At 67.7% G+C, this 27,430-nt stretch overlaps 1 protein-coding gene across 3 annotated transcripts; it reads left to right on the top strand.

Moving 5' to 3' along the window:
• FGFR1 (fibroblast growth factor receptor 1) lies at positions 1–27,430 on the top strand. Of its 3 annotated transcripts, XM_086767744.1 has the most exons (19): positions 1–181; positions 5,890–6,102; positions 14,962–15,225; positions 15,916–15,999; positions 16,312–16,487; positions 18,191–18,314; positions 19,026–19,216; positions 19,876–20,004; positions 21,451–21,469; positions 22,196–22,392; positions 22,942–23,087; positions 23,207–23,328; positions 23,448–23,558; positions 23,655–23,845; positions 23,994–24,116; positions 24,279–24,349; positions 24,813–24,950; positions 25,410–25,515; positions 25,629–27,430. In XM_086767744.1, exons 2-19 carry the CDS (start codon positions 6,012–6,014, stop codon positions 25,803–25,805), a joined length of 2,460 nt encoding a protein of 819 aa, XP_086623870.1. In that variant the 5' UTR covers positions 1–181; positions 5,890–6,011; the 3' UTR covers positions 25,806–27,430. The 3 variants fall into 3 exon arrangements, with proteins under 3 accessions (XP_086623870.1, XP_086623868.1, XP_086623869.1); XM_086767742.1 differs by lacking the exons at positions 19,876–20,004; positions 21,451–21,469 and adding an exon at positions 20,635–20,779; XM_086767743.1 differs by lacking the exons at positions 14,962–15,225; positions 19,876–20,004; positions 21,451–21,469 and adding an exon at positions 20,635–20,779.

The raw sequence follows: 27,430 nt of genomic DNA, 5'->3' as shown, positions 1-27,430 counted from the left end.
GGCAGCGGCAGCGGCCGTCGGGGCGGTCAGCGGCTCCGGGAGCGCCTCCCGCCGCCACCTCGGGCCGGCCCCGCCATGGGGCAGCCGCTGTGAGCGCGGCGGCGGCGGGGCTGCGCCTCTCGCCCCGGCCGGGCTCCGCTCCATTGTTCGCGGCGGCGGCGGCGGCGGCGGCGGGGCTCCGGTGAGTACGGCCGGGACCGGACCGGGCACCGCTTTGTGCTCCGCGCGGCGGGGGCCCGAGCCGGGACCTGGGGCCATCCTCGTCCTGGCCGCGTCCCGCGAGGATCCATCGCGCCCGGAACCCGCCCCCCCCCGGCTCCCCCGGTGCGCCCGTGGCGGGGCGGCTCGACGGCGGCCCCGCTTCGCGGGTATCGGGGTGGGGGGAGCTCCGGTTTGCGGGCGCTGGGATTTGCGAGTACCGGGGGAGGTTCCGGTTTGCGGGAACTGGGGGTTTGCGGGCACCAGTGTGCGTGCATGCGTCGGGGGCTCCGGTTTTGCAGCCCCCGGGGTCGGCGGGTGTCCCGGTTTGCAGCCCCCGGTTTTGCAGCATCCCCAGGGGCGTCAGGGGGCCCCAGTTTTGAAGCCCCTGGAGTGGGCGGAGGTCCCGGTTTTGCAGCCCACGGTTTTACAGCCCCCCCGGGGGCAGCGAGGGTCCCGGTTTTGCAGCTCCTGGGGGCGGCGGGGGTCCCCGTTTGCAGCCCTCGGTTTTGCAGCCCCCCGGGGGCGGCGGGGGTCCCGGTTTGCAGCCCGCGGGGGCGACAGTTTGGAAAGGCCGAGGGGCCGAGCCGAGGCTGGAAACCTCCCCGCAGTCCCGGGCCAGGGGGGCTGGGGCCCGAGACCCCTCCCGGGAGGCCGGGGGCTGCTTTCCCAGTTGCTGCCTGGTCCCCCGTTCCGAAAAAGTTCCGAGGCGGGAGCCTCACAGCTTCCAGAAAAAGATGGCAAAGGAGCTGGGTTTGGGTTTTGTTGAAGATCTCGGGTCCCGGGGCGCTCCCGGGGCGGAGGCGCTCGCAGTAACGCGCTCCCAGAGTTTGTGCCTCCCTTTGTGTGCACGAGCCGCTGGCGGGAGCTGGGGCCCCCGGCGCCCCCTTAGCCAAACTCTTTGCGGGTCGCAGGGAATCGCCCTCCTTCGTACGTGGCGAAGGCGCGGGGAGCGCGGCGGCGTGGCGGCCGACTACGCCCGCCGTGTTCCGTTAGCCGCCGGGCCGACGCGCGCGGGGCTGGCTTTGGGGTGGCCTCCTTGCTGGCGGCCTTGGCGATTTTTTACCGTTGGGGCTGTGAGCCGCGGCGGCAGCCGGCTGGCCTTGTGCAGGGGCGTCCGTGCGCCAGGCGTTCGCGTTGCGTGAGGGGCGGCGAAGCCGCCTCGCGATTCCCTGCTGCCCAGGTTATTGAGTTACTGCCCCGTGGCTGGGGTGTCACGGCTGGCTGGTGCAGTTTCCTTCCCGTCAATGTTTAAACCGTAACGGTGCGGTTCGCCCAACCGCACCAATAAAACAGACGGGCTGGGAGGCTGCTGCTCCGCCAGGGTCCCAGCCGGAGCGAAACTGGGATCTGCGTTCGGGCGGAGGCGGAGGTTGGCTCTGCCTGGAGCTCTCTGGGTGCTGCCCAGCTGGACGCGAGCGCGCGTGCAGAGGAGTGGGGGGCGCGGGAGGGGGGCGGCCGCCCTGCCTGGCCCCGGGGATGCTGCAGGCGCGCGGCCCCCGCGGCCCGCTCTGGCTAGCAGCCATTTTCCCCACACGGGAGCACTTCCTCCCTTAATCTCTGCGGTGGCTGGCATGCACTGCTGCCTTCTCCTTGTCTTGCTCGGAGAGGATTAAAATAAACAGTCCCTGCCCCGGCGGGGCGAAGGCAGGAGCAGCGCCCTTGCGAGAGCAGCCTGTGTCCATCGGCTGTGGGCTTCACCGCGCGCAAGGTGCCGGCCGTGGGAGCGCTGGGAGGGAGCCCTGGTTGGTTTCGGGTGTGAACTGGAGCTCCTGTTTATTTATCTGCCAAAAAGCGTCAACTGGCCTGGGCGCTGCGTCCCACCAGCTGGTTCCCCCCCCGCCACGCTCCAGCCGCCCGGCGCCCCGGCTGCTGGAAGGGGCCGCGCGACCGGGGCTGAGCCCGTGCCAGGCTCCCTCGCCGCTGGACGCCCGCAGCGTGCGCTGAACGTGATGCCCAGACAGCCCGGGTAGCTGCGGGGCCGCGCGGTGGGCTGGGAAGGGTTAACGCGGTATGTGCGCTGCGCGGTTGGATATTTATTTTTCCAAGTGTGCGTCTGCTTTAGGCATTATAGCTTTTCCCTGTAGTTACATTTGCAGTTGTGTTTGCTCTTCATTTCAGCAAATACTTGGTTCCCGACCCGAGCCGCCGGCTGGGGCAGTAGCGCGAGGCGAGGGGAAGGCTTTTCCCTGCGTCGCCCACGACTTTTGCCTTTGGTGCGCCCTTCTTCCCCAAGGGCACTGGGAGGGCTGCTCGCATTGAGCCTTGGAGAAAAACCGAATCTCCTTTCTGTATTTTGGAGCCGGAGGGCTTCTGTGCGGTCACCACCTCTGCGCCCCGCGGGACACGTGGCCCCGAGCTGGGTGCAGCCCCCCAGCCCGGGCTTCTGGAGCCTTGCGGACCTGGGATCCAGGCTCCGACTCTTCTCCCTGTTGAATTTGGCCTTGCCCTGTTGTTTTTCTGCCGGCCGCGTTACAGGCCGGCGGCTGGCGCCGAGGCTCCGGGACGCTCTGACGTGGTGGATGCTGTGCGGGCCAGCTCTGCCCCGACGGGGAGGCGGCGGCTGCCTGCGCGGGGGCGAAGCTGCCCCGGTTCACAGCCCCGCGGAGCCTGGGTGGCAGCTCCCTGCCGTTGGCACCGGTGCCGGACCAGTGACTCCCTGCGAATGGCACGGCGTAGCGGGAAGCCCCGGGCTGAGCCTGGGCTCCAACCCCCGGGTGCCCCAGCCAGGCACCCTGCTCCGGCACCGGCTCCTGCTTTTGGCACCCTGAGTGCGTTCCTGGGGATGAGCCACAGGAAGGGGCCCGAGCGTGGAAGCTCCCGTCCCGTGCTGGGACCTTCTGGGACAGCTCAGCACGCTGACTCGCGGTGCGGCCCTCGGGGTCCCCGAGGACGACGGGGGAGATGGGTTGTGCGAAGCTGCTTGGCGTGGGCGCTGCATGGGAGCATCTCCCCCGACGCGTGGGTGCGCGGGGAGCGTGCGTCCTGGGGAGGGGGCACTGGGGAGTCCTGCTGCTCCGAAATAGCTCCGTGGGTGTAATGGCGGGTTGTCACCGCGGCCTCGTTGGGCAGCTCTCCGAGGGGCGGTTGGCCCTGGCTCCTCGCTCACCGCTTCCATTTTTAGTTGGCTGGGGTTGGCGCTGAGCGGTAAATTGCAGCGTGCTGGCGAGCGGGGACGAGCCGGGGGGCAGGGGTCGGGCTGCTGCGGGGGTCCCTTTTCTCCGGGAAGGGTCTGTGCTGCCCCTTCCCTTTGGGAAGCCGGGGATTTCCCAGGGCACTGCTGAGCCTGGCCGGGGGAGCCCATGGGATGCTCGCAGTGACCCCCGTGTGCGGGATGTGTCCCTGTCCTGCACCTGCCCCGGGGAGCCAAGCATCCCGAGTGCCTTCCCTCTGGATCCTGGCACCCATCCCTCCTCCTCCTCCCTCCCAGGGCCTCTCCCGGCCGCAGGGAGCTCTGCGCTGCCCAGCCGTGCCTACGCCATGGAAATACGCTGCTGTCGAGCCCCTGAATCAGCTGGAAGGCGCCCGCTTCGAGGTGTTTCTGGAGAAGGGCTTTGCTGCGCCGAGCCAGCACTGACTCATTTTTCAGGAACTGCCGCTTCTGGAGGCGCTCCCTCCCCTCCATCCCTCCCCTCCATCCCTCCCCTCCATCCCTCCCCTCCATCCCTCCCCTCCATCCCTCCCCTCCATCCCTCCCCTCCATCCCTCCCCTCGCGGGAGGCCCACGCAGACTCCGCATTAGGCCATGTTCCGGGGAGCATGTGCTGCCGATAAACAAAACCACTTAGAGACAGAAAATAATTTCCAGAAATACCAAAGACTTTTTTTTTTTTTTTCCACGAAGAATTCCACCTCCCCCTTCCAAACCCTGATAAATTGCTAACATTCAATAACTATTTTAATGCGCGCTGCCTGGCGCCGGCGAGCGCTGGCACGGGGAGATAACGCCGGTGTTTGCTGGGTGCCGCTTTTCCCTGCCCGCCTGCTTCCCATCCGTGCGGAAGAGCCGGCGCTCGGTCAAGGGGAGCGAAGGGTCTGGCTCCCTCGCTGGAGCAGGAGAGGCGGTGGCCGGAGCGACGGACCGAGTGCGTGGGGAGGATGAGTAGCGGCTTATTACTCACGACACCGATTACTCACTGTTTTTCACAGCACATACTTCGGACAGACGTCTTGTGGCGAAAGGAAGCGCCTGTTCACGCGGCAGGTTGGGAACGGCTCGGCACTGGGCTTCGGGGAGCGCGAGCCGGTCGGGAGAGGAACGGGGTGAGCTGGGGATGCTGGGCGAGGGCTGCGGGCGCGGCGGTGCTCTGGCTGCCGGAGCCTGGAGGAGGGATTTTGGGGATGGCATCGTCCTGTCTGCACCCTGGTCCTTGCCCTTCTCCCGCGGCATCCGCCGCCGGCAGCACCCTGGCCGGGCCGGCGCTCGGGTTGTGCGATTAACCGGGCCGGGATCGCGCTGGCGAGCTCTCCGGCAAAGCCCGGCGGGAGCGTTGACGACGGCCGGTGTCGGGACCTCCATCCCCGGCTGCTGCTGGGCCGCAGATGTGGCGCGGGGGTGGAGCGCGGGGCTTTGCTCGCGTCCCCGCTGCCGGGAGCAGTTGGGCCGGGGGTGGCTGGGCTCAGGCTTTGGCTCCGGCGTCCCCCTCGAACGTGTTTTGGCAGAGCTCCCAGCGCGGCGGGATGGGCAGGGCGGGAGGGATGAGGGCCGCGGAGGGCGGGTCCCCAGGGCACCCTGGGCCGGGATCGGGCCCCGCTGGGGCTCCCCGCACCAGAGCCCGGCTCCGATGCTTCCCGCACAGGATGGGGACCCGCTGGGACGGGCGGGCTGGTGAGCCCGGCATGAGAGCTGGCGGGGACGAGAGCGAATTGGAGCGTTGGCCGTGGAAGCCGGGGGATTTCTCCCCAAACGGCCTCTCCGAAAACAGCTGTCGGTGGAAAGAGATCTGCCGCGTGTGGGAGCGGGGCGAGGCGCCGGCTAACCCCTTCGGCTCCGGGAGCGCGCTTCCGCAGGGGTGGCTGCCTGCGTGCCCCGTACATCCTACGGGATGGAGCAGGATCCGCTTCATCAGGGGCAGCGGTGACGTGGACGACGTCAGGTCTTGGCCTGGATACCTGGGATTTGGTTGTGGAAGCGGGACAGAGGCAACGCTCACGCCGGGGGGGCGCGGGGGCCCAACAGGAACGTCTCTGCTGTCCCACAGCACCTTTCAAGGTTGTGAGATTGTTTTTAATCTGAGCCAAGTTCAAGAAAACGAAGAAATTTCTGGGAGCTGTCAGGCCACGATGACCCGGTTTGGGTCAAAGGGGATTTTGTTTCAAAAATTTTTGTGACATTTTGATCTGGATGGCAGTTCCTTTTTTCAGCACAAATTAAGTGCAGGAAGAGGAGAGCAGGAGAGCAGGAATCTCCCTTTCTTTAGCCGGCCTTTGACGATTTCTCCCACCGTTCTGGGAAACCTTGCTGCGCTCGATTCTGCTTCGCCAGCAGTTTTGCTGTCGACACATCAGCGCTTTTACGCAGGAAAACATAACCCTGCCAGTCAGCGCTGGGCCGCGGAGGGCTCCGCGGGGACCCACCACCTCGCTGGCGGGGCGGGATGGTCCCGGAGCATCCCCCGGGATGGCGGAGCCGCGCGCTGGGTGGTGGGATGCGGGGGTGCCCTGCCCTGACTCTGCTTTCCTCCTTCGCAGCTCGCAGGGGCTGACGGCCCGGCGGAGACCCCCACCCCCGCGCCCGCCCGGGGCCAGCCCGGGGTCCCCCATGGAGTGGGAGTTGCGGAGCCCAGTCGCCGAGCAGTAGCCGCAGCAGTGGGATGTTTACCTGGCGGTGCCTCATCCTTTGGGCTGTGCTGGTCACAGCCGCGCTCTCAGCTGCCCGGCCGGCGCCCACGCTGCCCGACCAAGGTAAGGCGCACACCGACGCGGCCGGGCGCCCGGCTCTCCCGCGTCCTTTGCGTGTCTGCCCTGGCGACGACGAGATCGCCGGTCTCCCTGCGGAAGAGGCGGAGGCTGGTGCGCGGTCCAGCCGCGGGGGGCTGCGGCGGGGGCGCGGGCGCGTTCTCCGGCGGCACGGTGCCGCGTGGCCCCTGGCTGCGTGGGAGCTGCTGTGGGACATCTTGTCTGCTAAGCGCGGTTTGTGCGGGCACGAAAAGTGCGTGCCTGGTTCCAGCATCGCCTGCGGATGTTTTCAGCCTGGAGAGAAATCGCGGCAAAGCTCGCCGCCGTGGGTTTGGAGAAGGACGAGGAGCCCCGGGGGCTGTGTCCCCGGCCCGGGGCCGTTGCGTGTCGTGGTGCTTCCTGCCCTGTGGCAGCCTCCAGCCCCAGCCCCGTCCGAAGCCCTCGTCCAGCCCCGCTGCCCCTGGTGCTGGGTGCTCCTGGGCTCGGCAGGCAGGGCGAGGATTTGGGCGCAGGGTACTGGGGCGGGCTCTGCCAGCTGGCAGCGCGCGGGATGAACGCAGCCCACTGAGACCCCCGGGATGCCCTGGCCTTGCTCCCGGCTTGGGATTGCCCATGGGGCCGGGTTTGCCGTCTTGCCTGGGGGGTCCCTGCTTGTCACAGCTCCCCGCCCTCCGCGCTGCCCCACGACGGCCCCCGTAAAGCCGGGGCTGGCTCAGGCGGGTCCTGCAGCCCTGGTCTGTGCCCCACCGAGGCGTCCCGCCCGCTGTTCATCCCTCAGAGCCGTGCGAGGGCTCGTGGCCGGGGCTGTGCTCCTGCCGCAGCCCCGCTGGCACCCCAAGGTGCGGCGGTGGGCTGGGTGGGTGCCCTGCCCCTGGAGACAGCCGGCCCCCGCAGAAAGCACCGCTCTAGCATTTCAAAGCCTTGGCCTTCCCCTCGGTGAGGCAGAGAATAAGCAGACCAGGCAGCGCCGTGCGGGGCTTCTGGCTTAACTGCCTTTTGGTTTTAATTACCCAAGAATGTCTGGTCTGTGGGGTACCGCTTTTCTTTTTAAGGCTCACTCCCCCTTCCCTCTTCCTCCCACCAGAACCTCGAGAGGCCGGTGTGGGCACGGCGCTGCGCGGTGCCCTGGTGAGCAGCGGCTCTCTCAGCGCCCGCGGTCCCTTCGCGGCTCAGGGCTTGGGACGGGGTGGGAGCTGGCACCGGCGAGCAAACCGCACTGCAACGGGGGTCCCTGGGTGGGGGGCGATGGCTGGAAGCGTGCCGTGGTGCTGCGGCTGGCGGGCCAGGGTTGGAGCAGCAGGTACCCTGGTCACGGCTACGTCCCACGAGATCGCTGGAGCTGTGCGCGCTCCCCGGGGAGCTGCGGGCTGCGGAGCGGGGCCTGGGCAGACCATTGCTCACGGGGACCATCTCTGAGATTTTTCCATTGGCACACTCACTCCCCACTTCTGTAAATAACGCGGTTGACAGCGGTAAACATGTTTTTCTCAGGAGATTGCTCTTCCTGGAAGAGGTTTCCTGGTGGTGTTTGGGGTAAGGATGGCGCTCGTGTCGCTGGGAGAGCAGCACCATGGACCCGGCCCCGGCGATCGCGTTGGGAAAGCCGTCCAGGCGTTCAGGCTCGGGGCTGCTTTGAGCAAAGGTGGCGTTTGGGGGGCTGAGGGAGCCCCGGAGGGTTTGGGGAGCAGCAGCAGGCGGCGGAGGAGGAGAGGTTGGAGAGGAGGGAGCTGGTTCCTCGCCAGCCTCATGCCAGGGCTGATAATAACCGCTGGAAACGTCTCCCGGCACGGTTCTCACCAGGGCGGCCCAATTAGTGCCACAGCAGGAGCCCGGCGGGGGCAGAGTCCGTCCCCTGGCTCCGGGGCTAGTGGCTGGGAACAAAATGCTCCCGGCAGGACATGTGGGACGGGAAGAGCCAGGACCCGTGGCCGTGCCGCCAGCACCTTGTGGGTCACCTGCCAGGGTGGGCTCCGGATCTGGCCCTGGGGGAGTTTGGGGTCCCGCGGGGTGGGCACGGGGGCACAGCTCCTGTACCGTGGGGCATCATGTCCCCAGCGTCGTGGCCGGCTTGTGAGCATCGCCCGAGCCGGCCGTAGGGCAGCGGCGGCCGCGCTGGGGTCCCCTCCGCCACGGAGGCGGCACTTGCCCGGACTTTGTTCTGGATGTTTATGGGGTTTCGGTTTTCTCCCAGTTCGGAGGCAGCTGAGCTCCCTTCTCGGGGCGTGGGCTCTGCCCCGCCGTGGAGGATTTCCAGCCGCCTCTCCTCGTGGCATGGGGAACTCTGCCTTTGTCAGAAACCTGCAGCAAATAAAATATTAATGGGCACTTGCTGCATTTTATAGTTACCTAAATTTGGAGGTGGTAAAAAAACCCTAGTTAAGGGGAAAAGCCAAGAAATTTCCATGCGCAACCTCCATCGCCCTCCCTCACAAAGCCGCTCTTTGTCTCCAGGTTAAATAGAAACCTGCAGAAAATTGCCAAGGGGAGGTTTTCTTTTTTTTTCTTCCCCTCTCTCCTCGTCTGCTATTGTCCTGGCTGCTGTTCAGGCATTTCCACTGCTGGGGTCTGCCTCATCCCTGCTTGGGGGGTGCTGGGGGGGCCGAGCGGGTTTTCGTGGGGAGCGTGTCCCAGGGTGTGGGGTCCTGCCTGGGGCAGCTCGTTTTGGGGCATGCTGAGCCCCGAAATATATTTTACCAGGGGATGCGCACGCTCCCCGGAGCAGGGGGGGTTTGGAGAGGAGCGCGGGGCCGCAGCCCCCAGCGGAGGCCCAGGGCCCCCTTGGGGCAGGGGGCTGCCCCATTTCCCGTGCCGGCCTCTGGCTTGACCTCCCCCGGCCCCATCTGCGGGGGCTTGGTCTCCCGGGGGGCCGGGCTTTGTTGTGCCTGGAGCGTCCGGGGGTCTTGATCCGCACCCAACGGGAGCCCAGCGTCCGGGCTGGCAACGCGCTCGGCCGGCAGCTCTGGGCACCTCGGTGAGCAGGGGGCTGTGCGGCCACCGCCTCCTCTCCCCGAAACTCGCAGGGCGTTGGCGGGGAGGTTGCAGTTGAGCCTGGGGGCTGCGGTTTGCCCCCCGCACCCAGCGCCGAAGGTGTCCGGGGCTCTGGCACAGCTCCAGCCACAGCATCCCCAGCCACGGCACGGCAAGGGTCCCCGGCTTGTCCCCCCCTCCCCGTTTTGCCATCCAGCCCCCCAACCCCTTGGTTTCACAGCTCTCAGCGTCTCCCCGCCCCAGGGATCCCGGGGGGATGAGGTTCAGAGCAGCTTTGGGATCCCCCGAGCCGTCTCTGCTGTCGATGGCAGCAGCCCAGCATCGTGACTGGAGCTGGGGGGGTCCCAGCAGCCCCTCAGCCCCCCCTCGCTCCCCGGGGCACGGCCATGTCCTCTGGGGCATTGCGCTGCCGGCCTTCCGCTCCCAGCCCGTCGAGCCGGCATTGTTCCCCGCCTCCCGCCTTTCCACTCGGATGCTGTCGCTCCAGCCCTTAATTGAGGAGGAAAAAAAAAAAAAAAAGAAATATGAGTCTTTGGGAAAAGCAGCAGCGCTCTGCCACGGCCTGGGCCGCGGAGCTGCCCCACGGCGAGGGGGCGGCCGTGGGGCTGGGGACTGGCTGGCTGTCGAGCCCCCCGTGTGCGATGGCTCGGAGAGACGTGGGGAGAGGAACGGGAACCCCGGCTGCACCCGCAGCCGGCCGGGGCCTGGGCAAAGCCAGCGCTCTGTTGCCAAAAGCCGCAGGCACTCGTAGGGATTGGGGGGCTGGCTTGTGCCCCCCAGGCCAGGCGGGACCCCCAGCTGTCCCACGGATGAGCGTGGGCCCCGGGGGCTGCTATCTGCTGCCGAGCTCCCAGCGTGGCCGGGGGTGTCCTGGGGGATTAAATCCCGTTTCGTTTGACGAGCGGGGTGCCCGGAGCAGTGTGTAACCCCACCTCGCCCGCCGGAGGAAGCGTCTGGGGACCGGAGAGTGGGCAGAAGCCCCCTGCCCCCCGGGCTGGCTTGGTCAGGAAGGGCCGGGGGTGCCCTGAGCCCCCCAAGGCAGGAGCTGTGGGTGCCCCGAGCCCCCGATGCTTGGCTGCCGGCATCCCCCCCCGCGCTGCAGCCTTTCCCCGGGGAAGGGGATCCAGGGATGTGCGTGGCCGCGGGGCGCAGAGATGGAGGGGGAGCGTCCCCCCCAGCACAGCCCGGGCTGGGGGAGCGGCAGGAGCAGGAGCTTTTTAAATAAGAAAGAAGCCAATCCCCGCGTCCCGGTAAGCGCTTCCTGTTGGGATTAGCGGGGCTGCCGGGCATGTGTGTGCTTTTTCTTCAGGAAATACCTTCGGAAAGCCCCGCTGGGGTCTCCAGGGCAACCGACGGCTCCGGCCCGCGCCCCCCGCCCGCATTGTCCCCGCGCCGCTTTGTTGGCCGCTTTATTGCCATCACCATCACCATCGCCATCGCCATGGCCAGCGCAGCCGGAGGGTCCCGCCGCCCTGGGGGGCTGCGGCCGGGCTGCTGCGCTCTGTGCCTGCCCGGGCTTTGGGGCGCGGGGAAATCCGTGCCGCCCCGCGTCCCCGTCCCAGCGGGGGCCAGCCCTGGGTGAGCTGGTGACAGTTATACGCGCTTGGTGACACTCTCCATCTGGCCGGCGCTCGCCGGGCTCAGCTCCACCTTCGGTTCCATTTCAAAGCTGGGGTAAAGTAATAAATCCACCGCAGGCCACGCTGGCCGTTGCGGCATGCGTCTACTTTTCAGGTTCCCCGCGGGCTGTACGCTCTCGTGTCCCTGCTGCACCGGGACGGGGCTGTGCCCCACGGCATCCGCACCGGGAAGCTGGTGCTGCCCCCGGCCCGAAGAGTACCGGTTGAGAAGGGAGCGGCGGCTGGTTGAGGTGTGCCGGATTGCCGGACCCAGCGCGTGTTGGTGCTTTCTGCGGGCGGGCGCTGGTGCGTTCGCTCCCCTCGCTGTCGCTGTTTCGCTCACCGGGCTGTAAACACCCCTGCAGCCGCGCAGCTCCCGGCCGGCGCGGCCCCGGCTTGGCTGGGGAGAGGAATCCCAGCGCCGACCGACCTTTGTGGGGTGCTGGGAGCGCCCAGAGCCTCGCCGGGCAGGCAGGGGATCAGGGAGGAGAGCCAAGTGTTTGTCTGGCCGGTTAAACTTTTGCTCGCCTGGGCTGCTCAAGGCTTGCTCGCACTGCGATGGGCACAGCCGGCCGGGCTGCCGGCTCCGTGAGCGGCTGCGCCTGGTGCCTTGGTTTAGGTTACAGAAAAGCAGAACCTGTGAAAAGACGTCCCAGGCTGATGGAGGCCGGTGAGCAAACAGGCTCGCCGTAGTTAACGTACGCGGAGGGGACACCGGTAACGTGGCTCAGAGTAACCGTGGCTCACGGTACCGCGGCTCACGCTGTGGGATGCTCCCGGGACCGTGCTGCCCTGGGTGTCACCCGCCGCCATCCCTGGTTTTATGGAGTGGCTGCGTTTCCAAGGGCGCTTCTGCGCGTCAGCTGCAGCGCGAGCGGGGCCGTCCCAGTGCCAGCAGCGCCGTCCCGGTGGCCGCGGTGCTGTCTGCCTGCCAGGGCCGCCCCGCGGCAGCGTCGGCCAAGCCCGCTCCCGCCCGGAGGGTGAGCGAACCTGGACATGCTCATTAGCCTGTGAATTCCTTCTCAGGCCGTTCCCACCATGCCGCGTTTTCCGCCTTAGCCCCGAGTGCCAGAGATGTGCGTTGGGTTACCAGAGGGCAGGATCTTGCCGTGCCCTCTGCCTCCCCTCTCCCATCCATCACACGCGACGCCTCTGCGCGTCCCCGTCATGCTGGTAATGCAAAACAGCCCTGTGACTCGGAGGGGCTGGGGGAGGGGGCTGCTGCCTTTGAAAAGCGATCTGGCCACACGCCGGCGGACCCCCGGCCCCCGCCTGGGCGCAGCGGAGCCCGCGGTTCGGTGTCCCGAAGGAGTGGTGGCACTCGGACAGGGCGCCAGGACCCTGCACGATGCCGTGCCCGTGGCAAGGAACCCGCCTGCGCCTGGGACGCTGCCTCCCTGAGCCCCAGCGTCGCACTGGGGTGACCCAAAAGCTTTCCCTCCCTCCAAATTCCTCCTCTGCCCCCAGGCCACCTCCTCCCAAGCCCACAGACCCGGCTGAGAGGTGTTTGCGGAGCAGGGGGCTGGCAGGAGCTTCCCCAGCCAGCACCGGTGGGGTTTCCCGCAGACTTTTCTGGGCGAGCTGGTGGGCAGGAGCCCGTGGCCGTCCCCCGGGCAGCTCGGCGAGGGGGCGACCCATATGAGCTCCGGGACCGCGGCGGTGTTTTGCTGACTGGACGGATCCTGCGCTGTCCCAGCACCGGTTCGGTTGTGGTGTGGCGGGACCTCGTGGGTCCAGCAATGCCCGCCGCGCCTCGGCGACGTGGGACCCCAGCACGTGGCTCCTCGTGTGCTTGTGTGTGGGTGGCCTGGGACAGGCGACGGAGATTTTGGGGGACGTTCATGGGTGTGGGGTCCTCGGCGGCTCCAGCCACCTTTTGCAGGTTGTTCTGTGCACGGAGGAGAAGTTGGTGGGTGCGCAGGGAGGGGCAGAGCTGGGCGCAGGGGAGGCAGCGAGATAAGGGTGCGAGGCGGCTGCCGCTCCGCGTTCCGTGTTGGTTTGGGTTTTCCCGGCTGTTTATCGCGCACTGACCTTGCTCTGTTCGGGACGGGCGTCGGGACGGGCGTCGGGACAGGCGGGAGGACGCCGCGTTACCCGGTCCCGTGGCGTTCAAACAGACGGCGACGGGACATGGCTGCCACGCTGTGTGCGCGGGGAGATGGCTGTGACAAATCACTTGGAACAGAAATCAGAGGGACGAGACGCGCCCGTCCTGTGGGAGAAAACCAGGGGAAACAGGATTGCAAAAGTGAGACCCTTGCCTTGCCGCCCGAGGGACGCCCGCTGGTCCTCACCTTCCGCGTTAAAACGCTTTGGATCCCCTCGCTGACGGATCTGGAGCCCTGGCTGTCGGCAATCTAGCAGCTGAGGAGAGAGAATTCATCCCAGTGCGCTGCTTGCTGCGAGCGCTAAGCGAGAGCAGAAGGAGAAACTCTGGAGCTGCTCGTAGCCATTTTCCCCACCAAGCTTCTCATCGGCGTGAGGAGAAGAGGAGCGGCCAGAAAGCAAAGCACAGAGCACAGCGTGGAAAATGAGAGTTTCTGGCAAGCCGAGCTTTTGATTTTGGCAGCACGGAGCCGCCGGTGGGTCCCAGTGCCTTGCTGACAGCCGTGGCCCCGTGCTGCTCGCTGCTGGCCCGTGCTGGCTTTCGGCGGGCGGTGGGTCCGGGACGCGCTGTTCCGTGCAGAGGAAGGGGGACGAGGTTGTGCTGGTCCGGCTCGGTGGGCACCAGGAGGCGAGGGTGGGAGCGTGCGCTGGCCCCACCGTCAGGCAGCCCTTCCGGCGCGCGCCCGGGCGCCGCGGGCGTTCGTTGTTGGCTGCCGGCTTGCGGGTCGCTGTGCTCCTCGCCGGGGCTTGCGTGGGTCCCGAGGGAGAGCTGCGGTTTTGCTTCTGTGGCCGGAGGAGGATGCCGGCGGGTGGTGTGACGCCGAGCCCCTCGCTCCCTGGGGACACAGCCCTCCAACCGCGGATCGGCTGGAGCGTGGGTGTTTCCAGACCGTTTCTGCTGGGCTGCCTGCGCGGGGTTTGGCGGGATTTTCCAACCCCGGCTCTGGATCCCTCCGATACGGAGCAGCGGCACTGAGGAGAGCTTCGGCTGTGCCGCCACGGCACCATCGGCTCTTGCCCTTCCCCAGAGACCTCACAGAATCGCCGTGCCTCCTTCCAGGACGGAGCGGCTCTGGCCCCGCCGCAGCGCCGTGCGCCCCTTCTTGCTGCTCCCGCAGCAACGCCAGCCCGCGGTGCTCGTCCCTGGGGTGATGCTCTCCCTGCATCCACCCCGCGCTGTCGCAGGGAGCCCCAGCCTGAACCCTTCCTCGGGCTCTGAAGTTCGAAGAGATGGTTTGAAACCCAGGGGTCTGCAGCAAGCCCAGGACTGGGAGAGCCGCTCGCGCATCCCCAGGGAGCATGGAGGGCAGCGCCCGAGGCCGGAGCCGACTCTGCACGAGCAGGGGCTGGAGAGAAGAGATCACGCAGCAGTGGGACGGAGAGAAAGGATCTTTGTGCCGCTCGCACAAGTGTCGCATCGGGGAGCAGCTGCAGCTCCCCGCCCCGGGTCGCTGCGAGCGGGAGCGCGCGGCCGGCACCTGTTTCGCCGGAGCTCCCCTGGGCTGACCTTTCCCAGCGCCGTTGCTCTCGCAGACCCCCGCTCCCCTGCCTGCTGTCCTGGCGCAGCCCCCTCGTCCCGCTGCCGCCAAGCGCTCTAACCGGGGCGAGGCCTGGGGACCCTGGCGCGCTTTGCTGGCTGCCCGCTGACGGTGCTGGGGATCCGGGACCCCTGCGCGGCGGCAGAGCCGAGCGGGGATTTGGGGTGCTCCTGGGAGAGGCCAGACCCTGCCCCAGCAGCCAGTGCAGCCTGAGGTGTCTCAGGTTGCCCGTTTCTCCCACATTTCGAAGCCCCCGCCGTGGCACGTTCCCCGTGGGCCGAGCGGTGCTCAGCATGAGGCCGAGGGGTGCGTGGGCGGTTTTGAGCTCCCCGGCTGCCCAGCGGGTCCTGCCGTGGGGGGTGAAGCGCTTGGTGCTGCTTGGGGTGCTCGCCGCCTCTGCCTCCCCTCCGCTCCGCAGCCGCCTCTGCCGGCTCCCTGCCCCGCGCTCGCCGGGACGGCTGGTCCCCGGCGCCGCGGCAGGAGCGTCCCAGCAGCGCATGTTGCCTCATTAACACAGCCGCGGCGGCAGCTGCATGGTTTCCTTTGGTCTCTATTTCTTTTCTCCTTTTTTTTTTTTTTTTTTTTCTTTTTCTCCTCTCTCCTAACTGCTCCAGTTCTGCCCAAAGCAAAAATCGAAGTGGAGTCCTACTCGGCCCACCCCGGGGACCTCCTCCAGCTGCGCTGCCGGCTGAGGGATGACGTCCAGAGCATCAACTGGGTGCGCGATGGCGTGCAGCTGGCTGAGAACAACCGGACGCGCATTACCGGGGAGGAGGTAGAGGTCAGGGACGCAGTGCCCGAGGACTCGGGGCTCTATGCCTGCATGACCAACAGCCCCTCGGGAAGCGAGACCACCTACTTCTCCGTCAACGTCTCAGGTTCGTAGCGGCCCTGGGCACGCAGGGAAGGGGCGGCCCCGGGGCCGGGCTGCGGAGCGAGGAGCAGGCTGTGCACGCCTTTGCATGCTCGCCGACACAGATCAGTCCGGCCGCGCGGTGAGTTCGGGGCGAGCCCGCCATCCGGGGAGGCCCGGAGGAGTTCCCGGCGCAGTGCGGTGACTTCCCGGCTGCCGCGGCGCGGGGAGAGGCAGCTGGAGGTTGTCGCCTGTTTGTCTGCATGGGGCTGGGGGGCGCGTGCTGCGCGTGAGCCGAGGTTCGCGTTGGCGTCGACGGAGCGCGAGGCTGGAGAGGAGCGAACGCTCGAGGTCGGCGCTCAGGGGCAGCTCCGTGCCCGCAGGGTCTCGGCTGCCGCCCCGGAGGGGCCGGTGGCACCAGGCACGTGGCGAGGAGCCGTGCTTGGGCGTGTGGCACGGAGCGCTGAAATCACCTCTGGGGGAGGCCACCCCACAGTGGCCACGGGCTGTGGGCGCTGGGATGGCGGGCACTGCCAGCCCTGGCTGTGCCGGGGGGCACGCACAGCGTTCACCCGGGGTCCCCGCGCCTCCCCGCCCTGCGTTGGCACCGCCCCGCCCCGGCACAGCCCCGTGCCGCCAGCCCACGGCTGGGCCCTCTCGGGAGGGGAAGGGTCCGTGCGCAGGCGTTCAGCTGGGGCCGTCTCTTCTCTTGCAGATGCGCTCCCCTCCGCGGAGGATGATGATGACGAAGATGATTCCTCCTCAGAGGAGAAGGAGGCGGATAACACCAAGCCGAACCGTACGTGCGGGATAGGTTTGCCCGTGGCACTGCCCTGGCGTTTGCGGGGGGCGCGGTGAAGCCGCAGGAGCGTGCGAGCATCGCCCGGGGTCCGGGAAGGGCGGGCGAGGGTGGGCAGGGTGCCTGGCCGCGGCGAGGGCTCGGTGCCGGGAGCGGGTCTGCGCAAAGCTCCTGCGGAGCCAGGTGCTCCTCTCCCACCTCTCCGCCTTCCCTGGGCACCCTTGGCGTTAAAGCACGCGGAGGACGCCGGGGCTCCCCATGCCTGACGCCCAGCGGGTTTGGCCGCGCTGAGGTCCCCGCTCTGCTCCGCAGAGGCCATCGCTCCGTACTGGACCTATCCCGAGAAGATGGAGAAGAAGCTCCACGCCGTCCCCGCCGCCAAAACAGTGAAGTTTAAGTGCCCGTCGAGCGGGACGCCCAACCCCACGCTGCGCTGGCTGAAGAACGGCAAGGAGTTCAAACCCGACCACCGCATCGGGGGGTACAAGGTACCGGGGCCGGGGGGCCAGGGCAGCGCAGGGCAGCACCTGCGGAGGTGATGGGGACGCGGCGATGGGGACGCAGCGCCGGGCCAGAGGGCTCGCTCTGGGGCGGTGCGGGGAGGGAGAGGATCGGGAAGGGGCTCTGCAGCTTAAGAGGCACCGAGTCCCCATCGGCGCAGCCCGCGCCGGGGGCAGATGGGCCCCTCTGGCGTTCGGTGGCCGAGCGGCCCTACGGCAGTGACCTGCTTCTGCGCCGTGTCTGCGCCAGCTCGGCCTCGGGGGGAGGGGGCGGCGGCGGGGCCAGCCTGCCTCTGCCGCCTTCGCCTAATCCCCCCACCGAGGAGCGGGGGTCTTGGTGTCCCCGGCAGGCGCGGGGGCTCCTGGGGGCTGCGGGGGTGACGGGCCCCTTGCTTGCCCCGCAGCGGTCGGCAGGAGCCGTGCCCGCAGCCCGGGGTACTGGCTTGGCAGTGAGGGTGCCCCAGCCCACGTACGGGGTCCACATTCGCCCCCGAAGGGCTGGGGGCTCAGCTTTCCCCTTCCCCAATCCCGCAGCGGGAGGAGAACCACAGCGTGCCAGGACCCCCGAGCTTCTCCCCTCCCCAAAGGAGAGGGTGGGCCACGCTGCTCCAGCTTCCAGGGCCGCTATGGCACTGGCGGCGGCTCCGGCGCAGGGACCCCCAGGTGACCCACGAGGGAGCAACGTCCCCTTTTTTCATCTCCCGTTGATAGTTTTCTGGAGTGGGGCTGCAGCCTGTCCTGGCTCGTCTCCTGGGGTGGGATCCCCCAGCCGCGGTGCTGCGGGGCCACGGCTTTGGGCCCTCGCTCACCACTGCGTCACACGCCGCATTGCGCAAGCGGGATCCGGCCATGGCCCTGCGTGCCGCGGGCTCCAGCCAGGTGCCAGGGATGCGAGCAGGAATGCGGCCACGTCACCGCTCAGCGTGTCCCAGGGAGGGACGCGGGCGGGAGAGGGGCTGCTGGCATCGCCGCGGCTCCCCGGACAGCGGCGGCGCGGTGCCCCGGATAGTTAATGGGGCTGAAATGCGGGACTGTGGAAATAACCAGTTTCCAGCTGGGAAGGAGGAATGCGGCCGCCCCGGCGGGGAGCGGGGCTTGGGGAGGTCTCTCCTTGGGGAGGTCTTGGCGTAGGAACGCCGTCCCTGTGCCCCGGGGCCAGGAGGGACCTGGGCAGCGCTCGCAGCCCAGCGAGGCACTGGGATCCATCCCGGAGGAAAGGTGCCGGGTCAGCAGCCTACACCGGGGTGTCCCGGGTGCAGGCTGTCAAGCGCCCAGGTTGCACGCTGGCCGGCACGGTGCCCTCTCGCTGGCGGGGCTGGCCGCGGGGAGCTGCGCGGGTCCAAGCCCCAGGGAAGCGGCTCTTCCCGGGCTGCGGTGGCGGGGGAACAATGCCGGTCTGTTCCCTCCGTGTGCTGGGGCCGCCGGAGAGGGGTGTCCCTGCACGCCGGGCGAGCCCATCATGCTCAGCTCGCAACATCTGCTTCTCGGCGCAGTTGGCTCGGCGGCGAGGCTGTCCCGGGACAGCTGGGAGCAATTACGGCCCCTCTGGAGGAAAGGGGAAAGGTGACCTCAAAGGGAGATTTACGTCCTGCCTGTGCGGCGGGGGCCGGGGGCTGACGTGAAGGGGAGCGAGGACGCGCGTGCTCCGGCCCACCGGCGCGTCGCGCGTAACCAACCGTCATCATCCCCAGGTCCGCTACGCGACCTGGAGCATCATCATGGACTCGGTGGTGCCATCCGATAAGGGCAACTACACCTGCATCGTGGAGAACAAATACGGGAGCATCAACCACACCTACCAGCTGGACGTCGTGGGTGAGGAGCGCGGCGCTGGGAGGGGGCTCAGCGGGCCCCCGTCCGCCCCACCGAGCGGATACGGGCGCTGCGCCGGGCCGGGATGGGGCGCGGAGCGCTGCGGGGGTCAGGGCACGCTCGCCGTCCCCGCGGCCGCCCGCCCCGGCGCCCGGCTCCGCGAGCAGGCGAGGCGGAAGGTTCCCCTCAGCCCGTTCTGGGGATTTTTAATTGTGGTGGAAATAATTTCATAGACCAGACAGAAACTTTTTCTAATCGCCTTATTAGCCATAATTCCCAGCTGGGAAGGCTGGTCTGAGCAGTTCCACATGTGGAGCTGCTCTAAATGCCAGTAAATGAACCATTAAAAATGTGATTTAATTTGATTACACTGAGCAAACTGAAGGGAACAGTCAGCGGGGGGAACAAAGGGGTTTGTTAATGCTGACTCACCGCAGTGGCAGCCCCTTTGTTAACGGCCGGGGCCCTCGTTAGGTTTGTTTGACCCCTGACCTCCCCGAATAGGTACTGACGTCCCCGTCCCCATCCCCGTGCCGGGACTTCACCTGTCCCCAGCCCCAGCCCCGCTGTGCCAGGGGGGGCCCTGGCGAAGGGGGACGCAGCACCGGTGCCCACCCCAGCTGGGGGTCCCCGTGTTCGGGGGGCTGCAGCGTGCACCCCCGCGCGGGACGGGCGGGCGCCCCGAGCCCCGTCGTAAGGCGCCCCGTCCCGCAGAGCGGTCCCCGCACCGGCCCATCCTGCAGGCGGGGCTGCCCGCCAACAAGACGGTGGCCCTGGGCAGCAACGTGGAGTTCGTCTGCAAGGTCTACAGCGACCCCCAGCCCCACATCCAGTGGCTGAAGCACATCGAGGTGAACGGCAGCAAGATCGGCCCCGACAACCTGCCCTACGTCCAGATCCTGAAGGTAACGCCGCACGCCGGGCTGCCCCGGTCCGCGGGCTCGCCCGTCCCGCGGGGCGGGAGCAGCCGTACGGGACGGCAGGCGCGAGGAGCCGCCCAGCGCTGGGGACCACCGGTGGGCAGCCCAGCGGCTTTGGGGCGGCCGGACCCCCAGAGCTGTCAGCAGCCCGCTCCGCCCTGCGCCGCGGTGCCCAGAGGAGCACGGGGTGAGAGTTGGGCAGGGATAGGAGCCGCCTGCTTCCTTGGCCGCGCGATCCCTTCAAAGCCCCTCGAGGCACGCGCTGCGGGGCCGGGTGGGCCAGCGCGGGGAGCCAGCGCGGCGCTGGAGGTGGGGAGCTGAGCCCCTGATCCCAGCCAGCCAGCCGGGCCGCTGACGGCGAGCAAATCCACTGCCGTGCCAACCCCCGGGGCGCACGGCCGTCCCCAGCCGTGCCAACCCCCGGGGCGCGCGGCCGTCCCCAGCCGTGCCAACCCCCGGGGCGCGCGCCGTCCCCAGCCGTGCCCCCGCGGTCCGGGGGGGAGCAGGATCGCAGCCCCACGGCTGTCTGCCCCCGTGACCCCCCTGCCCAGCCCTGCGGCCCGGCAGCGGGCGCTGGGGGGATGCTCCGGGCGCCGCCGTTGCCGCGCGCGTGGGTGTGACTCCATGTTGTTGGTCTGTTCCAGCACTCGGGGATTAATAGCTCTGACGCGGAGGTGCTGACCCTGTATAATGTGACAGAGGCGGAGAGCGGGGAGTATGTTTGTAAGGTTTCCAATTATATTGGCGAGGCCAACCAGTCTGCGTGGCTCACGGTCACCAGACCCCTGGCGCAAGGTAATCGGAAGAACGCCCGGCGGGGTGTTTCCTCGGGCCGTCAGTGGAGAACAAAACTCTGGGCTCTCTTGTTTCTGCTGTGTTTCTGGTGCGACAAGCCATGGAAAAATACTCCGCGGGGCCGGCTGGGCTTTGTGCTCTGTGTGTCTGCGTGTTCCCCGTGTTTCTCCCGTGTGCTTCCCACCCCGTCATGCGGGACCGAGCCCTGGTCCCTGCGGGTGCTGCCGCGGGGCCAGCCCGCGCCTCAGCACCCAGCCCGGGCACCCCGTCCGTGCCGCCCGCCCGTCTCCGTCCTCCCGTCTCCGTCCTCGTGCCCCCGTGTCGTGCCGGCCGGCCCTGCCTGGGGTTCATTTCTCCATGCGGCCCATCGCCAGCATGTTCAGATGGGCGGGAGGCGCCGTTTGGTGACGGGTTTTTAACCGGCGTCTCCGTGGGTGCGCCCGGATGAGTGGTCATCCCGAGGGTCTCTCTCGCAGGTCTGCAGTGGTCTCTGTCTGCTCCCCGGGGGTCTGGCAAATGAGACTGGGCTCTCCCTCCTCTCTGGCCGCCTTCCCAGAAGATCTCATGTCCTTTGCTTCTCCGTTTTTTGCTTCCATTTCTCCTTCTAGACGGCAGGCGTTAACACCACAGACAAGGAAATGGAAGTCCTTCACTTAAGGAATGTCTCATTTGAGGATGCTGGGGAGTATACGTGTTTGGCGGGTAATTCTATTGGGATCTCCCATCACTCTGCATGGTTGACAGTTCTCGAAGGTATATACTCCTCTTCCTCGCCCTGTCCTCCTTCCTTTCCAGTGTATGCATCGCGGTCCGGGAGAGAGCGCTCCCCGGCCCCTGCCCACCTGGGAGAGCCGCGGGGCTGCCGCCGCAGCGGGATGGGGCAGTGTCCCCTCTGCGTGCCCCCCCTCCGCCCCCGCTTGGGGTCTGCCCCCCGCTCTCTCCCTGGCCCAGGTGATGCATACCCAGGGGAACCTAACCAGGGGCTGCCCCGGGGCAAGGCCAGCGCTGCCCGCGCCGGGGGCGCGCGGCGTCCGGGCGGCGGCGGGGTTCGGGGGGTGCTGGCAGCGCTGCCCGCCCGCCTGCCGGGCACCTGGCCTTGCCCCGCGGCGCAGGACCCGCGCCGGGGCTGTGTGTCGCTTCTGCTGCGCTGCCAGGGACGGCCACCCCGTCCCCGTTGATGCTGCTCCTCGGCATCAATGCCGCACGGACCAAGGCCGGATAACAGCAGCGGGAAAGTTTTTGGGGCGCTGCATGGTTGTTGCTTTCCAGCCAAAAACTTTCCCCGTTATCAGGCGCTGCTTGGTCAGCCGGGTGCGCCCGGAGGTGGGCAGAAACCTTTCTCTCCCTCTCGCGCCTCTCTCTGAGGCTCTGTTCTTGGGGGGGGGGGGAACAGGCCGGGGGTGCTGCCCCGGGGGGGTTCAAAGGCAGCTCCCACCCTGCCAGGTTCCGGCAGGACTGTGCCGCATGGCTGCTCCGAGCTGTGGGCAGCACTGCCACCCGCGGCCACCAACGCGGGGTCTGCCCCACGGACGGGACCCTCCTCCCCCTCCAGCGCGAGGGTCCCACAGCAGGTCGCTGCCGCGGGAGGTGCTTCTGGCTGCTCTCCCCAGTTGTTATCGGTAACGCCTGGACCCCCCCAGCCCTGGGCACTGCTGGTCGCCCCCTCCGTCCCGCCACCCCCCAGACCCCAAGGGTCTTGCAGCTCCGAGTGCAGGCAGAGCACGGCTCTGGGAAGGGGGCCCGCGATGCCCCGTCCTCGCGGGGTGATGCAGGAGAGCATCCCCCACGCAGCCCCAATGCTGCCTCAGCGCAGCCAGTACCGCTGCCCCCCACGGCCGTGGCTGAGGGGATGCGGGCACCGTCCCCCCCGCTTCACCCCTTTCTCAGTGGACCCCTCCCCAGCCCAGGGCCCCACCAGCCCCATCCGGCTGCGGGTGCGGCAGAGGGATTTCCCAGCTGTGGGGGCCAGGAGCCCGGGGGTGCACGCACCCCTTCCCCGCCGGGGTGGGTGGGCAGCCCCCCCCGCTCCCTGCTGCACGCTGCACCGAAGCTTCCGGCGACGCAGAGCATCTCCCTGCTGAGTGCGGGGAGGAGCCGGGGGTCTCCCCAACGCCGCTCCGCTCCCCGGGCGGGCTCACGGGTGCTAACGCCCTGTTCGCGCCGACCCAGCTATTGAAGACACCCCGGCCATGATGACGTCCCCCCTCTACCTGGAGATCATCATTTACTGCACCGGGGCCTTCCTCATCTCCTGCATGGTGGTGACCGTCATCATCTACAAGATGAAGAGCACCACCAAGAAGTCGGACTTCAACGGCCAGCTGGCCGTGCACAAGCTGGCCAAGAGCATCCCCCTGCGCAGACAGGTAACAGAAAGTAGAGAGGGGGTTCGTTCGCACCTACTGCCCTTCCCGGGGCGGGGGGGGTGGCGCGGCTCGGGGTCAGGAGGGACGGGGAGACCCGGCACCGTCTCGCCCTGCGTGCGTGCCAGCCTTGTGCCCGTCCCTGGCGTGGGGTGGGGACCCTCCGTGGGCTCTGCCCCAGCAGCACAGTGAGTGGGGGGACTGCGCAGCCCCTCATCGTCCCCCGCTGGGGGGCTCAGCGGAGGGGGGTGAGGAGGGTCTGAAGGACTTACAGCGATTTAATGCTGGAGAAGAGCGCGTTTGACACACTGAGCAGGCAGGAGGACTCCCAGGCCCTGTATTTCATGGTATCGGCGCTCCCGAAATTAATGAAAAATTGTTTAGTCCGGGTCCAACGTCGAAGCAGCGCTGATGGGGGCAGGGGGGCTGCGGGCAGGGGGCCTGCGGGCAGGGTCGGGGCGTGACGGCTCCCGGTCAGCGTCTCCCTCCCGGCGGGGCAGCCGGCCGCGGCGCGCGGCGCTGCGTGAAGGTAACCCACGGTCCCCGCCGCAGGTGTCGGCCGACTCCAGCTCCTCCATGAACTCGGGCGTGATGCTGGTGCGGCCCTCGCGGCTCTCCTCCAGCGGCACCCCCATGCTAGCTGGCGTCTCCGAGTACGAGCTCCCCGAGGACCCGCGCTGGGAGCTGCCCCGGGACAGGTGAGCTCCCGTCGCGGGGACGAGCTGCCGGAGCGGCCTGGGTGGGGGCTGGGGAGGACGGCGCCGATGCCGTTTGCCGACGCTGGCGGTGCCCACCTCGGGATCTCTCCTCCCTCCAGGCTGATCCTGGGCAAGCCCCTGGGAGAAGGGTGCTTCGGGCAGGTGGTGCTGGCGGAAGCCATCGGCCTCGACAAAGACAAGCCGAACCGCGTGACCAAGGTGGCGGTGAAGATGCTGAAGTGTAAGTGGCGGCGAGAAGGCGGGGGTCCTGGCGTGACACCGCAGCTCTGGCTGGGCCAGCAATGGGGGGGGACCCAGCCTGGCCCCCCCCACCAACCGCTGCCTCCTCCACCGCTACAGCCGACGCCACGGAGAAGGACCTGTCCGACCTCATCTCTGAGATGGAGATGATGAAGATGATCGGCAAGCACAAGAACATCATCAACCTGCTGGGAGCCTGCACACAGGATGGTGAGGCCACGCGAGCCGGGAGGGGGCTGACCCTGCACCCGTGGGGCCGGGACGCCCCGCTCCGTGGTCCGGCCGCTCATCCCGCTGACCCCGCAGGGCCCCTCTACGTGATCGTGGAGTACGCCAGCAAGGGCAACCTGCGGGAGTACCTGCAAGCCCGCCGGCCCCCCGGCATGGAGTACTGCTACAACCCCACCCGCGTTCCCGAGGAGCAGCTCTCCTTCAAGGACCTGGTTTCCTGCGCCTACCAGGTGGCCCGGGGCATGGAATACCTGGCCTCCAAGAAGGTGAGGAGCTCCTGGGGGGCCGCGGTGGGATGGGGAGCCCGGCGGCGGGGCACGGGAGGGGGAGGCACCCTTTCCTCCCAGCCCGTTTCGTTATGGGGAGCCATGTGGGGTCTTTGGGGGCCCCCCTGACGGCCCCGCGCTGGGTCAGTGCATCCACAGGGACCTGGCGGCCAGGAACGTCCTGGTGACCGAGGACAACGTGATGAAGATCGCCGACTTCGGCCTGGCCCGCGACATCCACCACATCGATTACTACAAAAAGACGACGAACGTGAGTGGTGGGCGAGGGGCTTTGCTGAGGTGGGCGAGGGCAGTGGGGGGGGTGCCCCGACCCATGCTGGCAATGCTGCGGGCGTGCAGGGCTGCCCCCCCCACCCCAGATCCCCCCGCTCCTGGCAGCACAGAGCCAACGCGGGGCTCTCCTGTGTCCCAGGGTCGCTTGCCGGTGAAGTGGATGGCCCCGGAGGCTCTGTTCGACCGGATTTACACGCATCAGAGCGACGTGTGAGTAGCGGCCGCGGGACGCCTGCTCCCCGCCCTGGGCTGGGTCGGGGGGAGACGGGGAGCCAGAATGGGGGGCGCAGGGGGAGCCCTCTCTTGCTGCGTGGCGCCGGGCTGTGAGCTGGGGACGTGGCGCCCCTCACCCACCCCGTCCTGCGTCGCCGCCTGCGGTCCCATCCTGCCCTGCCGCAGCGCCCGCTGGTGAGCACGGCGCGCGCCACGGCGGAGCGCGCCAGACGCGATTCCTCCTAATTTAATGAAAACAGAACCTGCGTCAGCAGACAAAATATTTTGAGCCCAAATTATATTTGGCGCTGGGACTCGTTTGTCTTGCTGGGCGAATCAAAGCCGTTAGCGCTTGTCCCTCCCAGCAGACAAATTCCTGACCGTGCCCAGAGCCTGAACGGGGCTGTTGGCTCCGCGGAGCCGCGCGCCCCAGCCTCGGCCCTGTGCTTGCCCCGGGCAGGTGGTCCTTCGGCGTGCTGCTGTGGGAGATCTTCACGCTGGGCGGCTCGCCCTACCCCGGCGTGCCCGTCGAGGAGCTCTTCAAGCTGCTGAAGGAGGGGCACCGGATGGACAAACCCAGCAACTGCACCAACGAGCTGTGAGTGCGGGGCCGGGGAAAGAGGGGACGCTGGCGCCCCCGTGCCCCCCGTCCGGCGGGATCGGGAGCCTCAGGGCACGGGCAGGGACGGAGGGGGACAGGCAGATGTTCAGAGTTGCTTTCCCAGCAGTTCCCAGCCCTGCAAAAACATCGTCTCAGTCTGTTTTCAGTAACCAGCATCTCCCTTACCAACAATTCCTGGGCAGGAGTGAGTCCCAGGATGAGCCCAGCGCAGGGACTGGCATAGCCCCCCGCTTATCCTCTCCCAAAACAGCCCCGCATCCTTCCCAGCGCTTGTGGGTGGGGGGTTCCCTCCTTCCCCGCAGGGAATTGGCCCTAAATCCCCGGAATGGCCTCTTTGCCCCAGCCCGAGTGCTGGTGACCGTCCTGGCGCGCTGCTCCGCTCCTGTGGGTGCGGGGTCCCCGGCCGCGGGCTCAGCGTCCCCTCTGCCCACCCAGGTACATGATGATGCGGGATTGCTGGCACGCCGTCCCCTCCCAGAGACCCACCTTCAAGCAGCTGGTGGAAGACCTGGATAGGATCGTGGCCATGACCTCCAACCAGGTAGGACAGGCGGCACTCGCCGGCCCGCGCCCACCCTCGCCTGCCCAGGGTGGGCGTCCCGCGGGGATGCGTGGCCCCCGCCTGAGCCCGTCCTCGGGGTTCGTCCCTCCCAGGAGTACCTGGACCTCTCCATGCCGCTGGACCAGTATTCTCCCGGCTTCCCGGCCACCCGCAGCTCCACCTGCTCCTCGGGAGAGGACTCTGTGTTTTCTCACGACCCCCTTCCAGACGAGCCGTGCCTTCCCAAGTTCCCCCCTCAGCACACCAACGGCGGACTGAAGCGACACTGAGGGTGGCACTGCCATGGGACTGCCGTGCCGTGCCGTGCCGTGCCGTGCCCGTGGGCTGCGCCGCTGCTGAGCTATTGCAGAAAGGGTTCAGAGACACACCCGTAGCATCTCACCAAACCAAAACCACCCGCCTCATGCCCGCTTCTCCTGCCGCCCTTCTTGTGAGCTCTCTGCAGCCCGGAGGTTTTGTTCTGGTGGTTTTTTGGTGTTTCCTTTTTTTTTCCTGAAAACCTCTTTTCCATGAAGTCTGTGCTTGAATATTTCCACTTGGTTAAACCGAAGTCCTCTCCCATGGGCAGCGCCCGGCCAGGGAGCCGGTCACCCATCCCGGCACCGCACGTCCCGGGCAGCCGGGCTCATCTACGGCTTGGAGAACTCTCAACGCTGGGTTCGGCGTTGGCGCACCGGGAGCCTGGCTGGCACGGCCGGCTGGCGCGGGATCTCTGCCGGCACGGGGCTCGCGGCCCGGGATGCTCCGGGGCTGGCTCAGCAGTGCCGCGCCGACGGCTGTGCTGACCGGAGCCCGGTCCCTGGGATGTGGGAGACGCAGCGTGAATTGCTCGGCACCGGCAGCGGGGGCGGCCGAACACAGCAGTGCTGGCAACCAGAGCCCTGTGTACATAGCTACAAATATGTATAAATATGAATATATATTTACATGTCTTTTTAAAAGGGTTGTTACCAGAGCTATACCGGTTTGGTAGTAAGGTACTAGTGGCTGGTAGGTATCAGTTGCTATAAAAAAAAAAAAGTTCATATATTTTGCTACTTTTGCTGTTTTTATTTTTTTAAATTATGTTCTAAACCTATTTCAGTTTAGGTCCCTCGATAAGAATTGCTGCTGCTGCTTCAGTTTTATATGGGGTTGTATTAAACAAAGATAATAACGCGTCAATGCCTTGTGGGAATACGTTGTCGTTACGTGCCTGGCCCTGGCCCCCGCGCCCCCCCGGCTCTGGCGGGGCCGGGGCCGGGCATCGCCTGCCCAGCGCCCGCGGCACCATATTGGTGTGTAGGGTGCCGGGGCGCGGGCGTGCCCTGCGTTTTAGGCAGCGCCGGTGCGGGGCCGGGACGGTGCCCTGGGGAGGGGGCTGCAGCCCCCGCCCCGCCGGTTGGCTCTCGTGGGAGGGAGTGGGGGGGCCTGGGGTCACACCAGCCCCACGCCGGGACACCAGAGCGGTGCCACGCGGCACCGACCCCCCCAGCCCAGCTCGGTGCCCGGTCCCAGCCCCGCGGTCCCGGCACAGCTCCCGGGTGATGCCCACCTAGTGCCTTACCGGCGCCCGGGGGAGCGTCCTCGTCCAGGGCACCGCGCCCCCCGCCGTGCCCGCCGCTCTCCGTCCCGGAGAGGGTCGCGGTGCCCGGCTGCCCGCTCAGCTCCACGGAGCTGGCGATGGTTCGCTGTGCCGGGGAGGACGGGGCGCTTCCCTGGCCAGGGGCAGCCCCTCGCCGGGGAAGGGGCCGCACATGCCCCCCTCCCTCCCTGTCGCTGGCGGTGAGGTCCAGAGCCAGGGCGCCATTACTTGAAAACTTTATTTTGCCTTTGTATGGAGAAATATTATTTGTTGTAAACTCTTCTGTAATGAATCTGGAATTCTTGTAATTATTAAAGACTTTAACTGAGA

This window comes from Chlamydotis macqueenii, chromosome 27 (genome assembly GCF_036417535.1).
Source record: "Chlamydotis macqueenii isolate bChlMac1 chromosome 27, bChlMac1.mat, whole genome shotgun sequence".
Classification (NCBI taxonomy): Eukaryota; Metazoa; Chordata; class Aves; order Otidiformes; family Otididae; genus Chlamydotis; species Chlamydotis macqueenii.
This window is presented reverse-complemented; position numbering and strand designations above follow the sequence as displayed.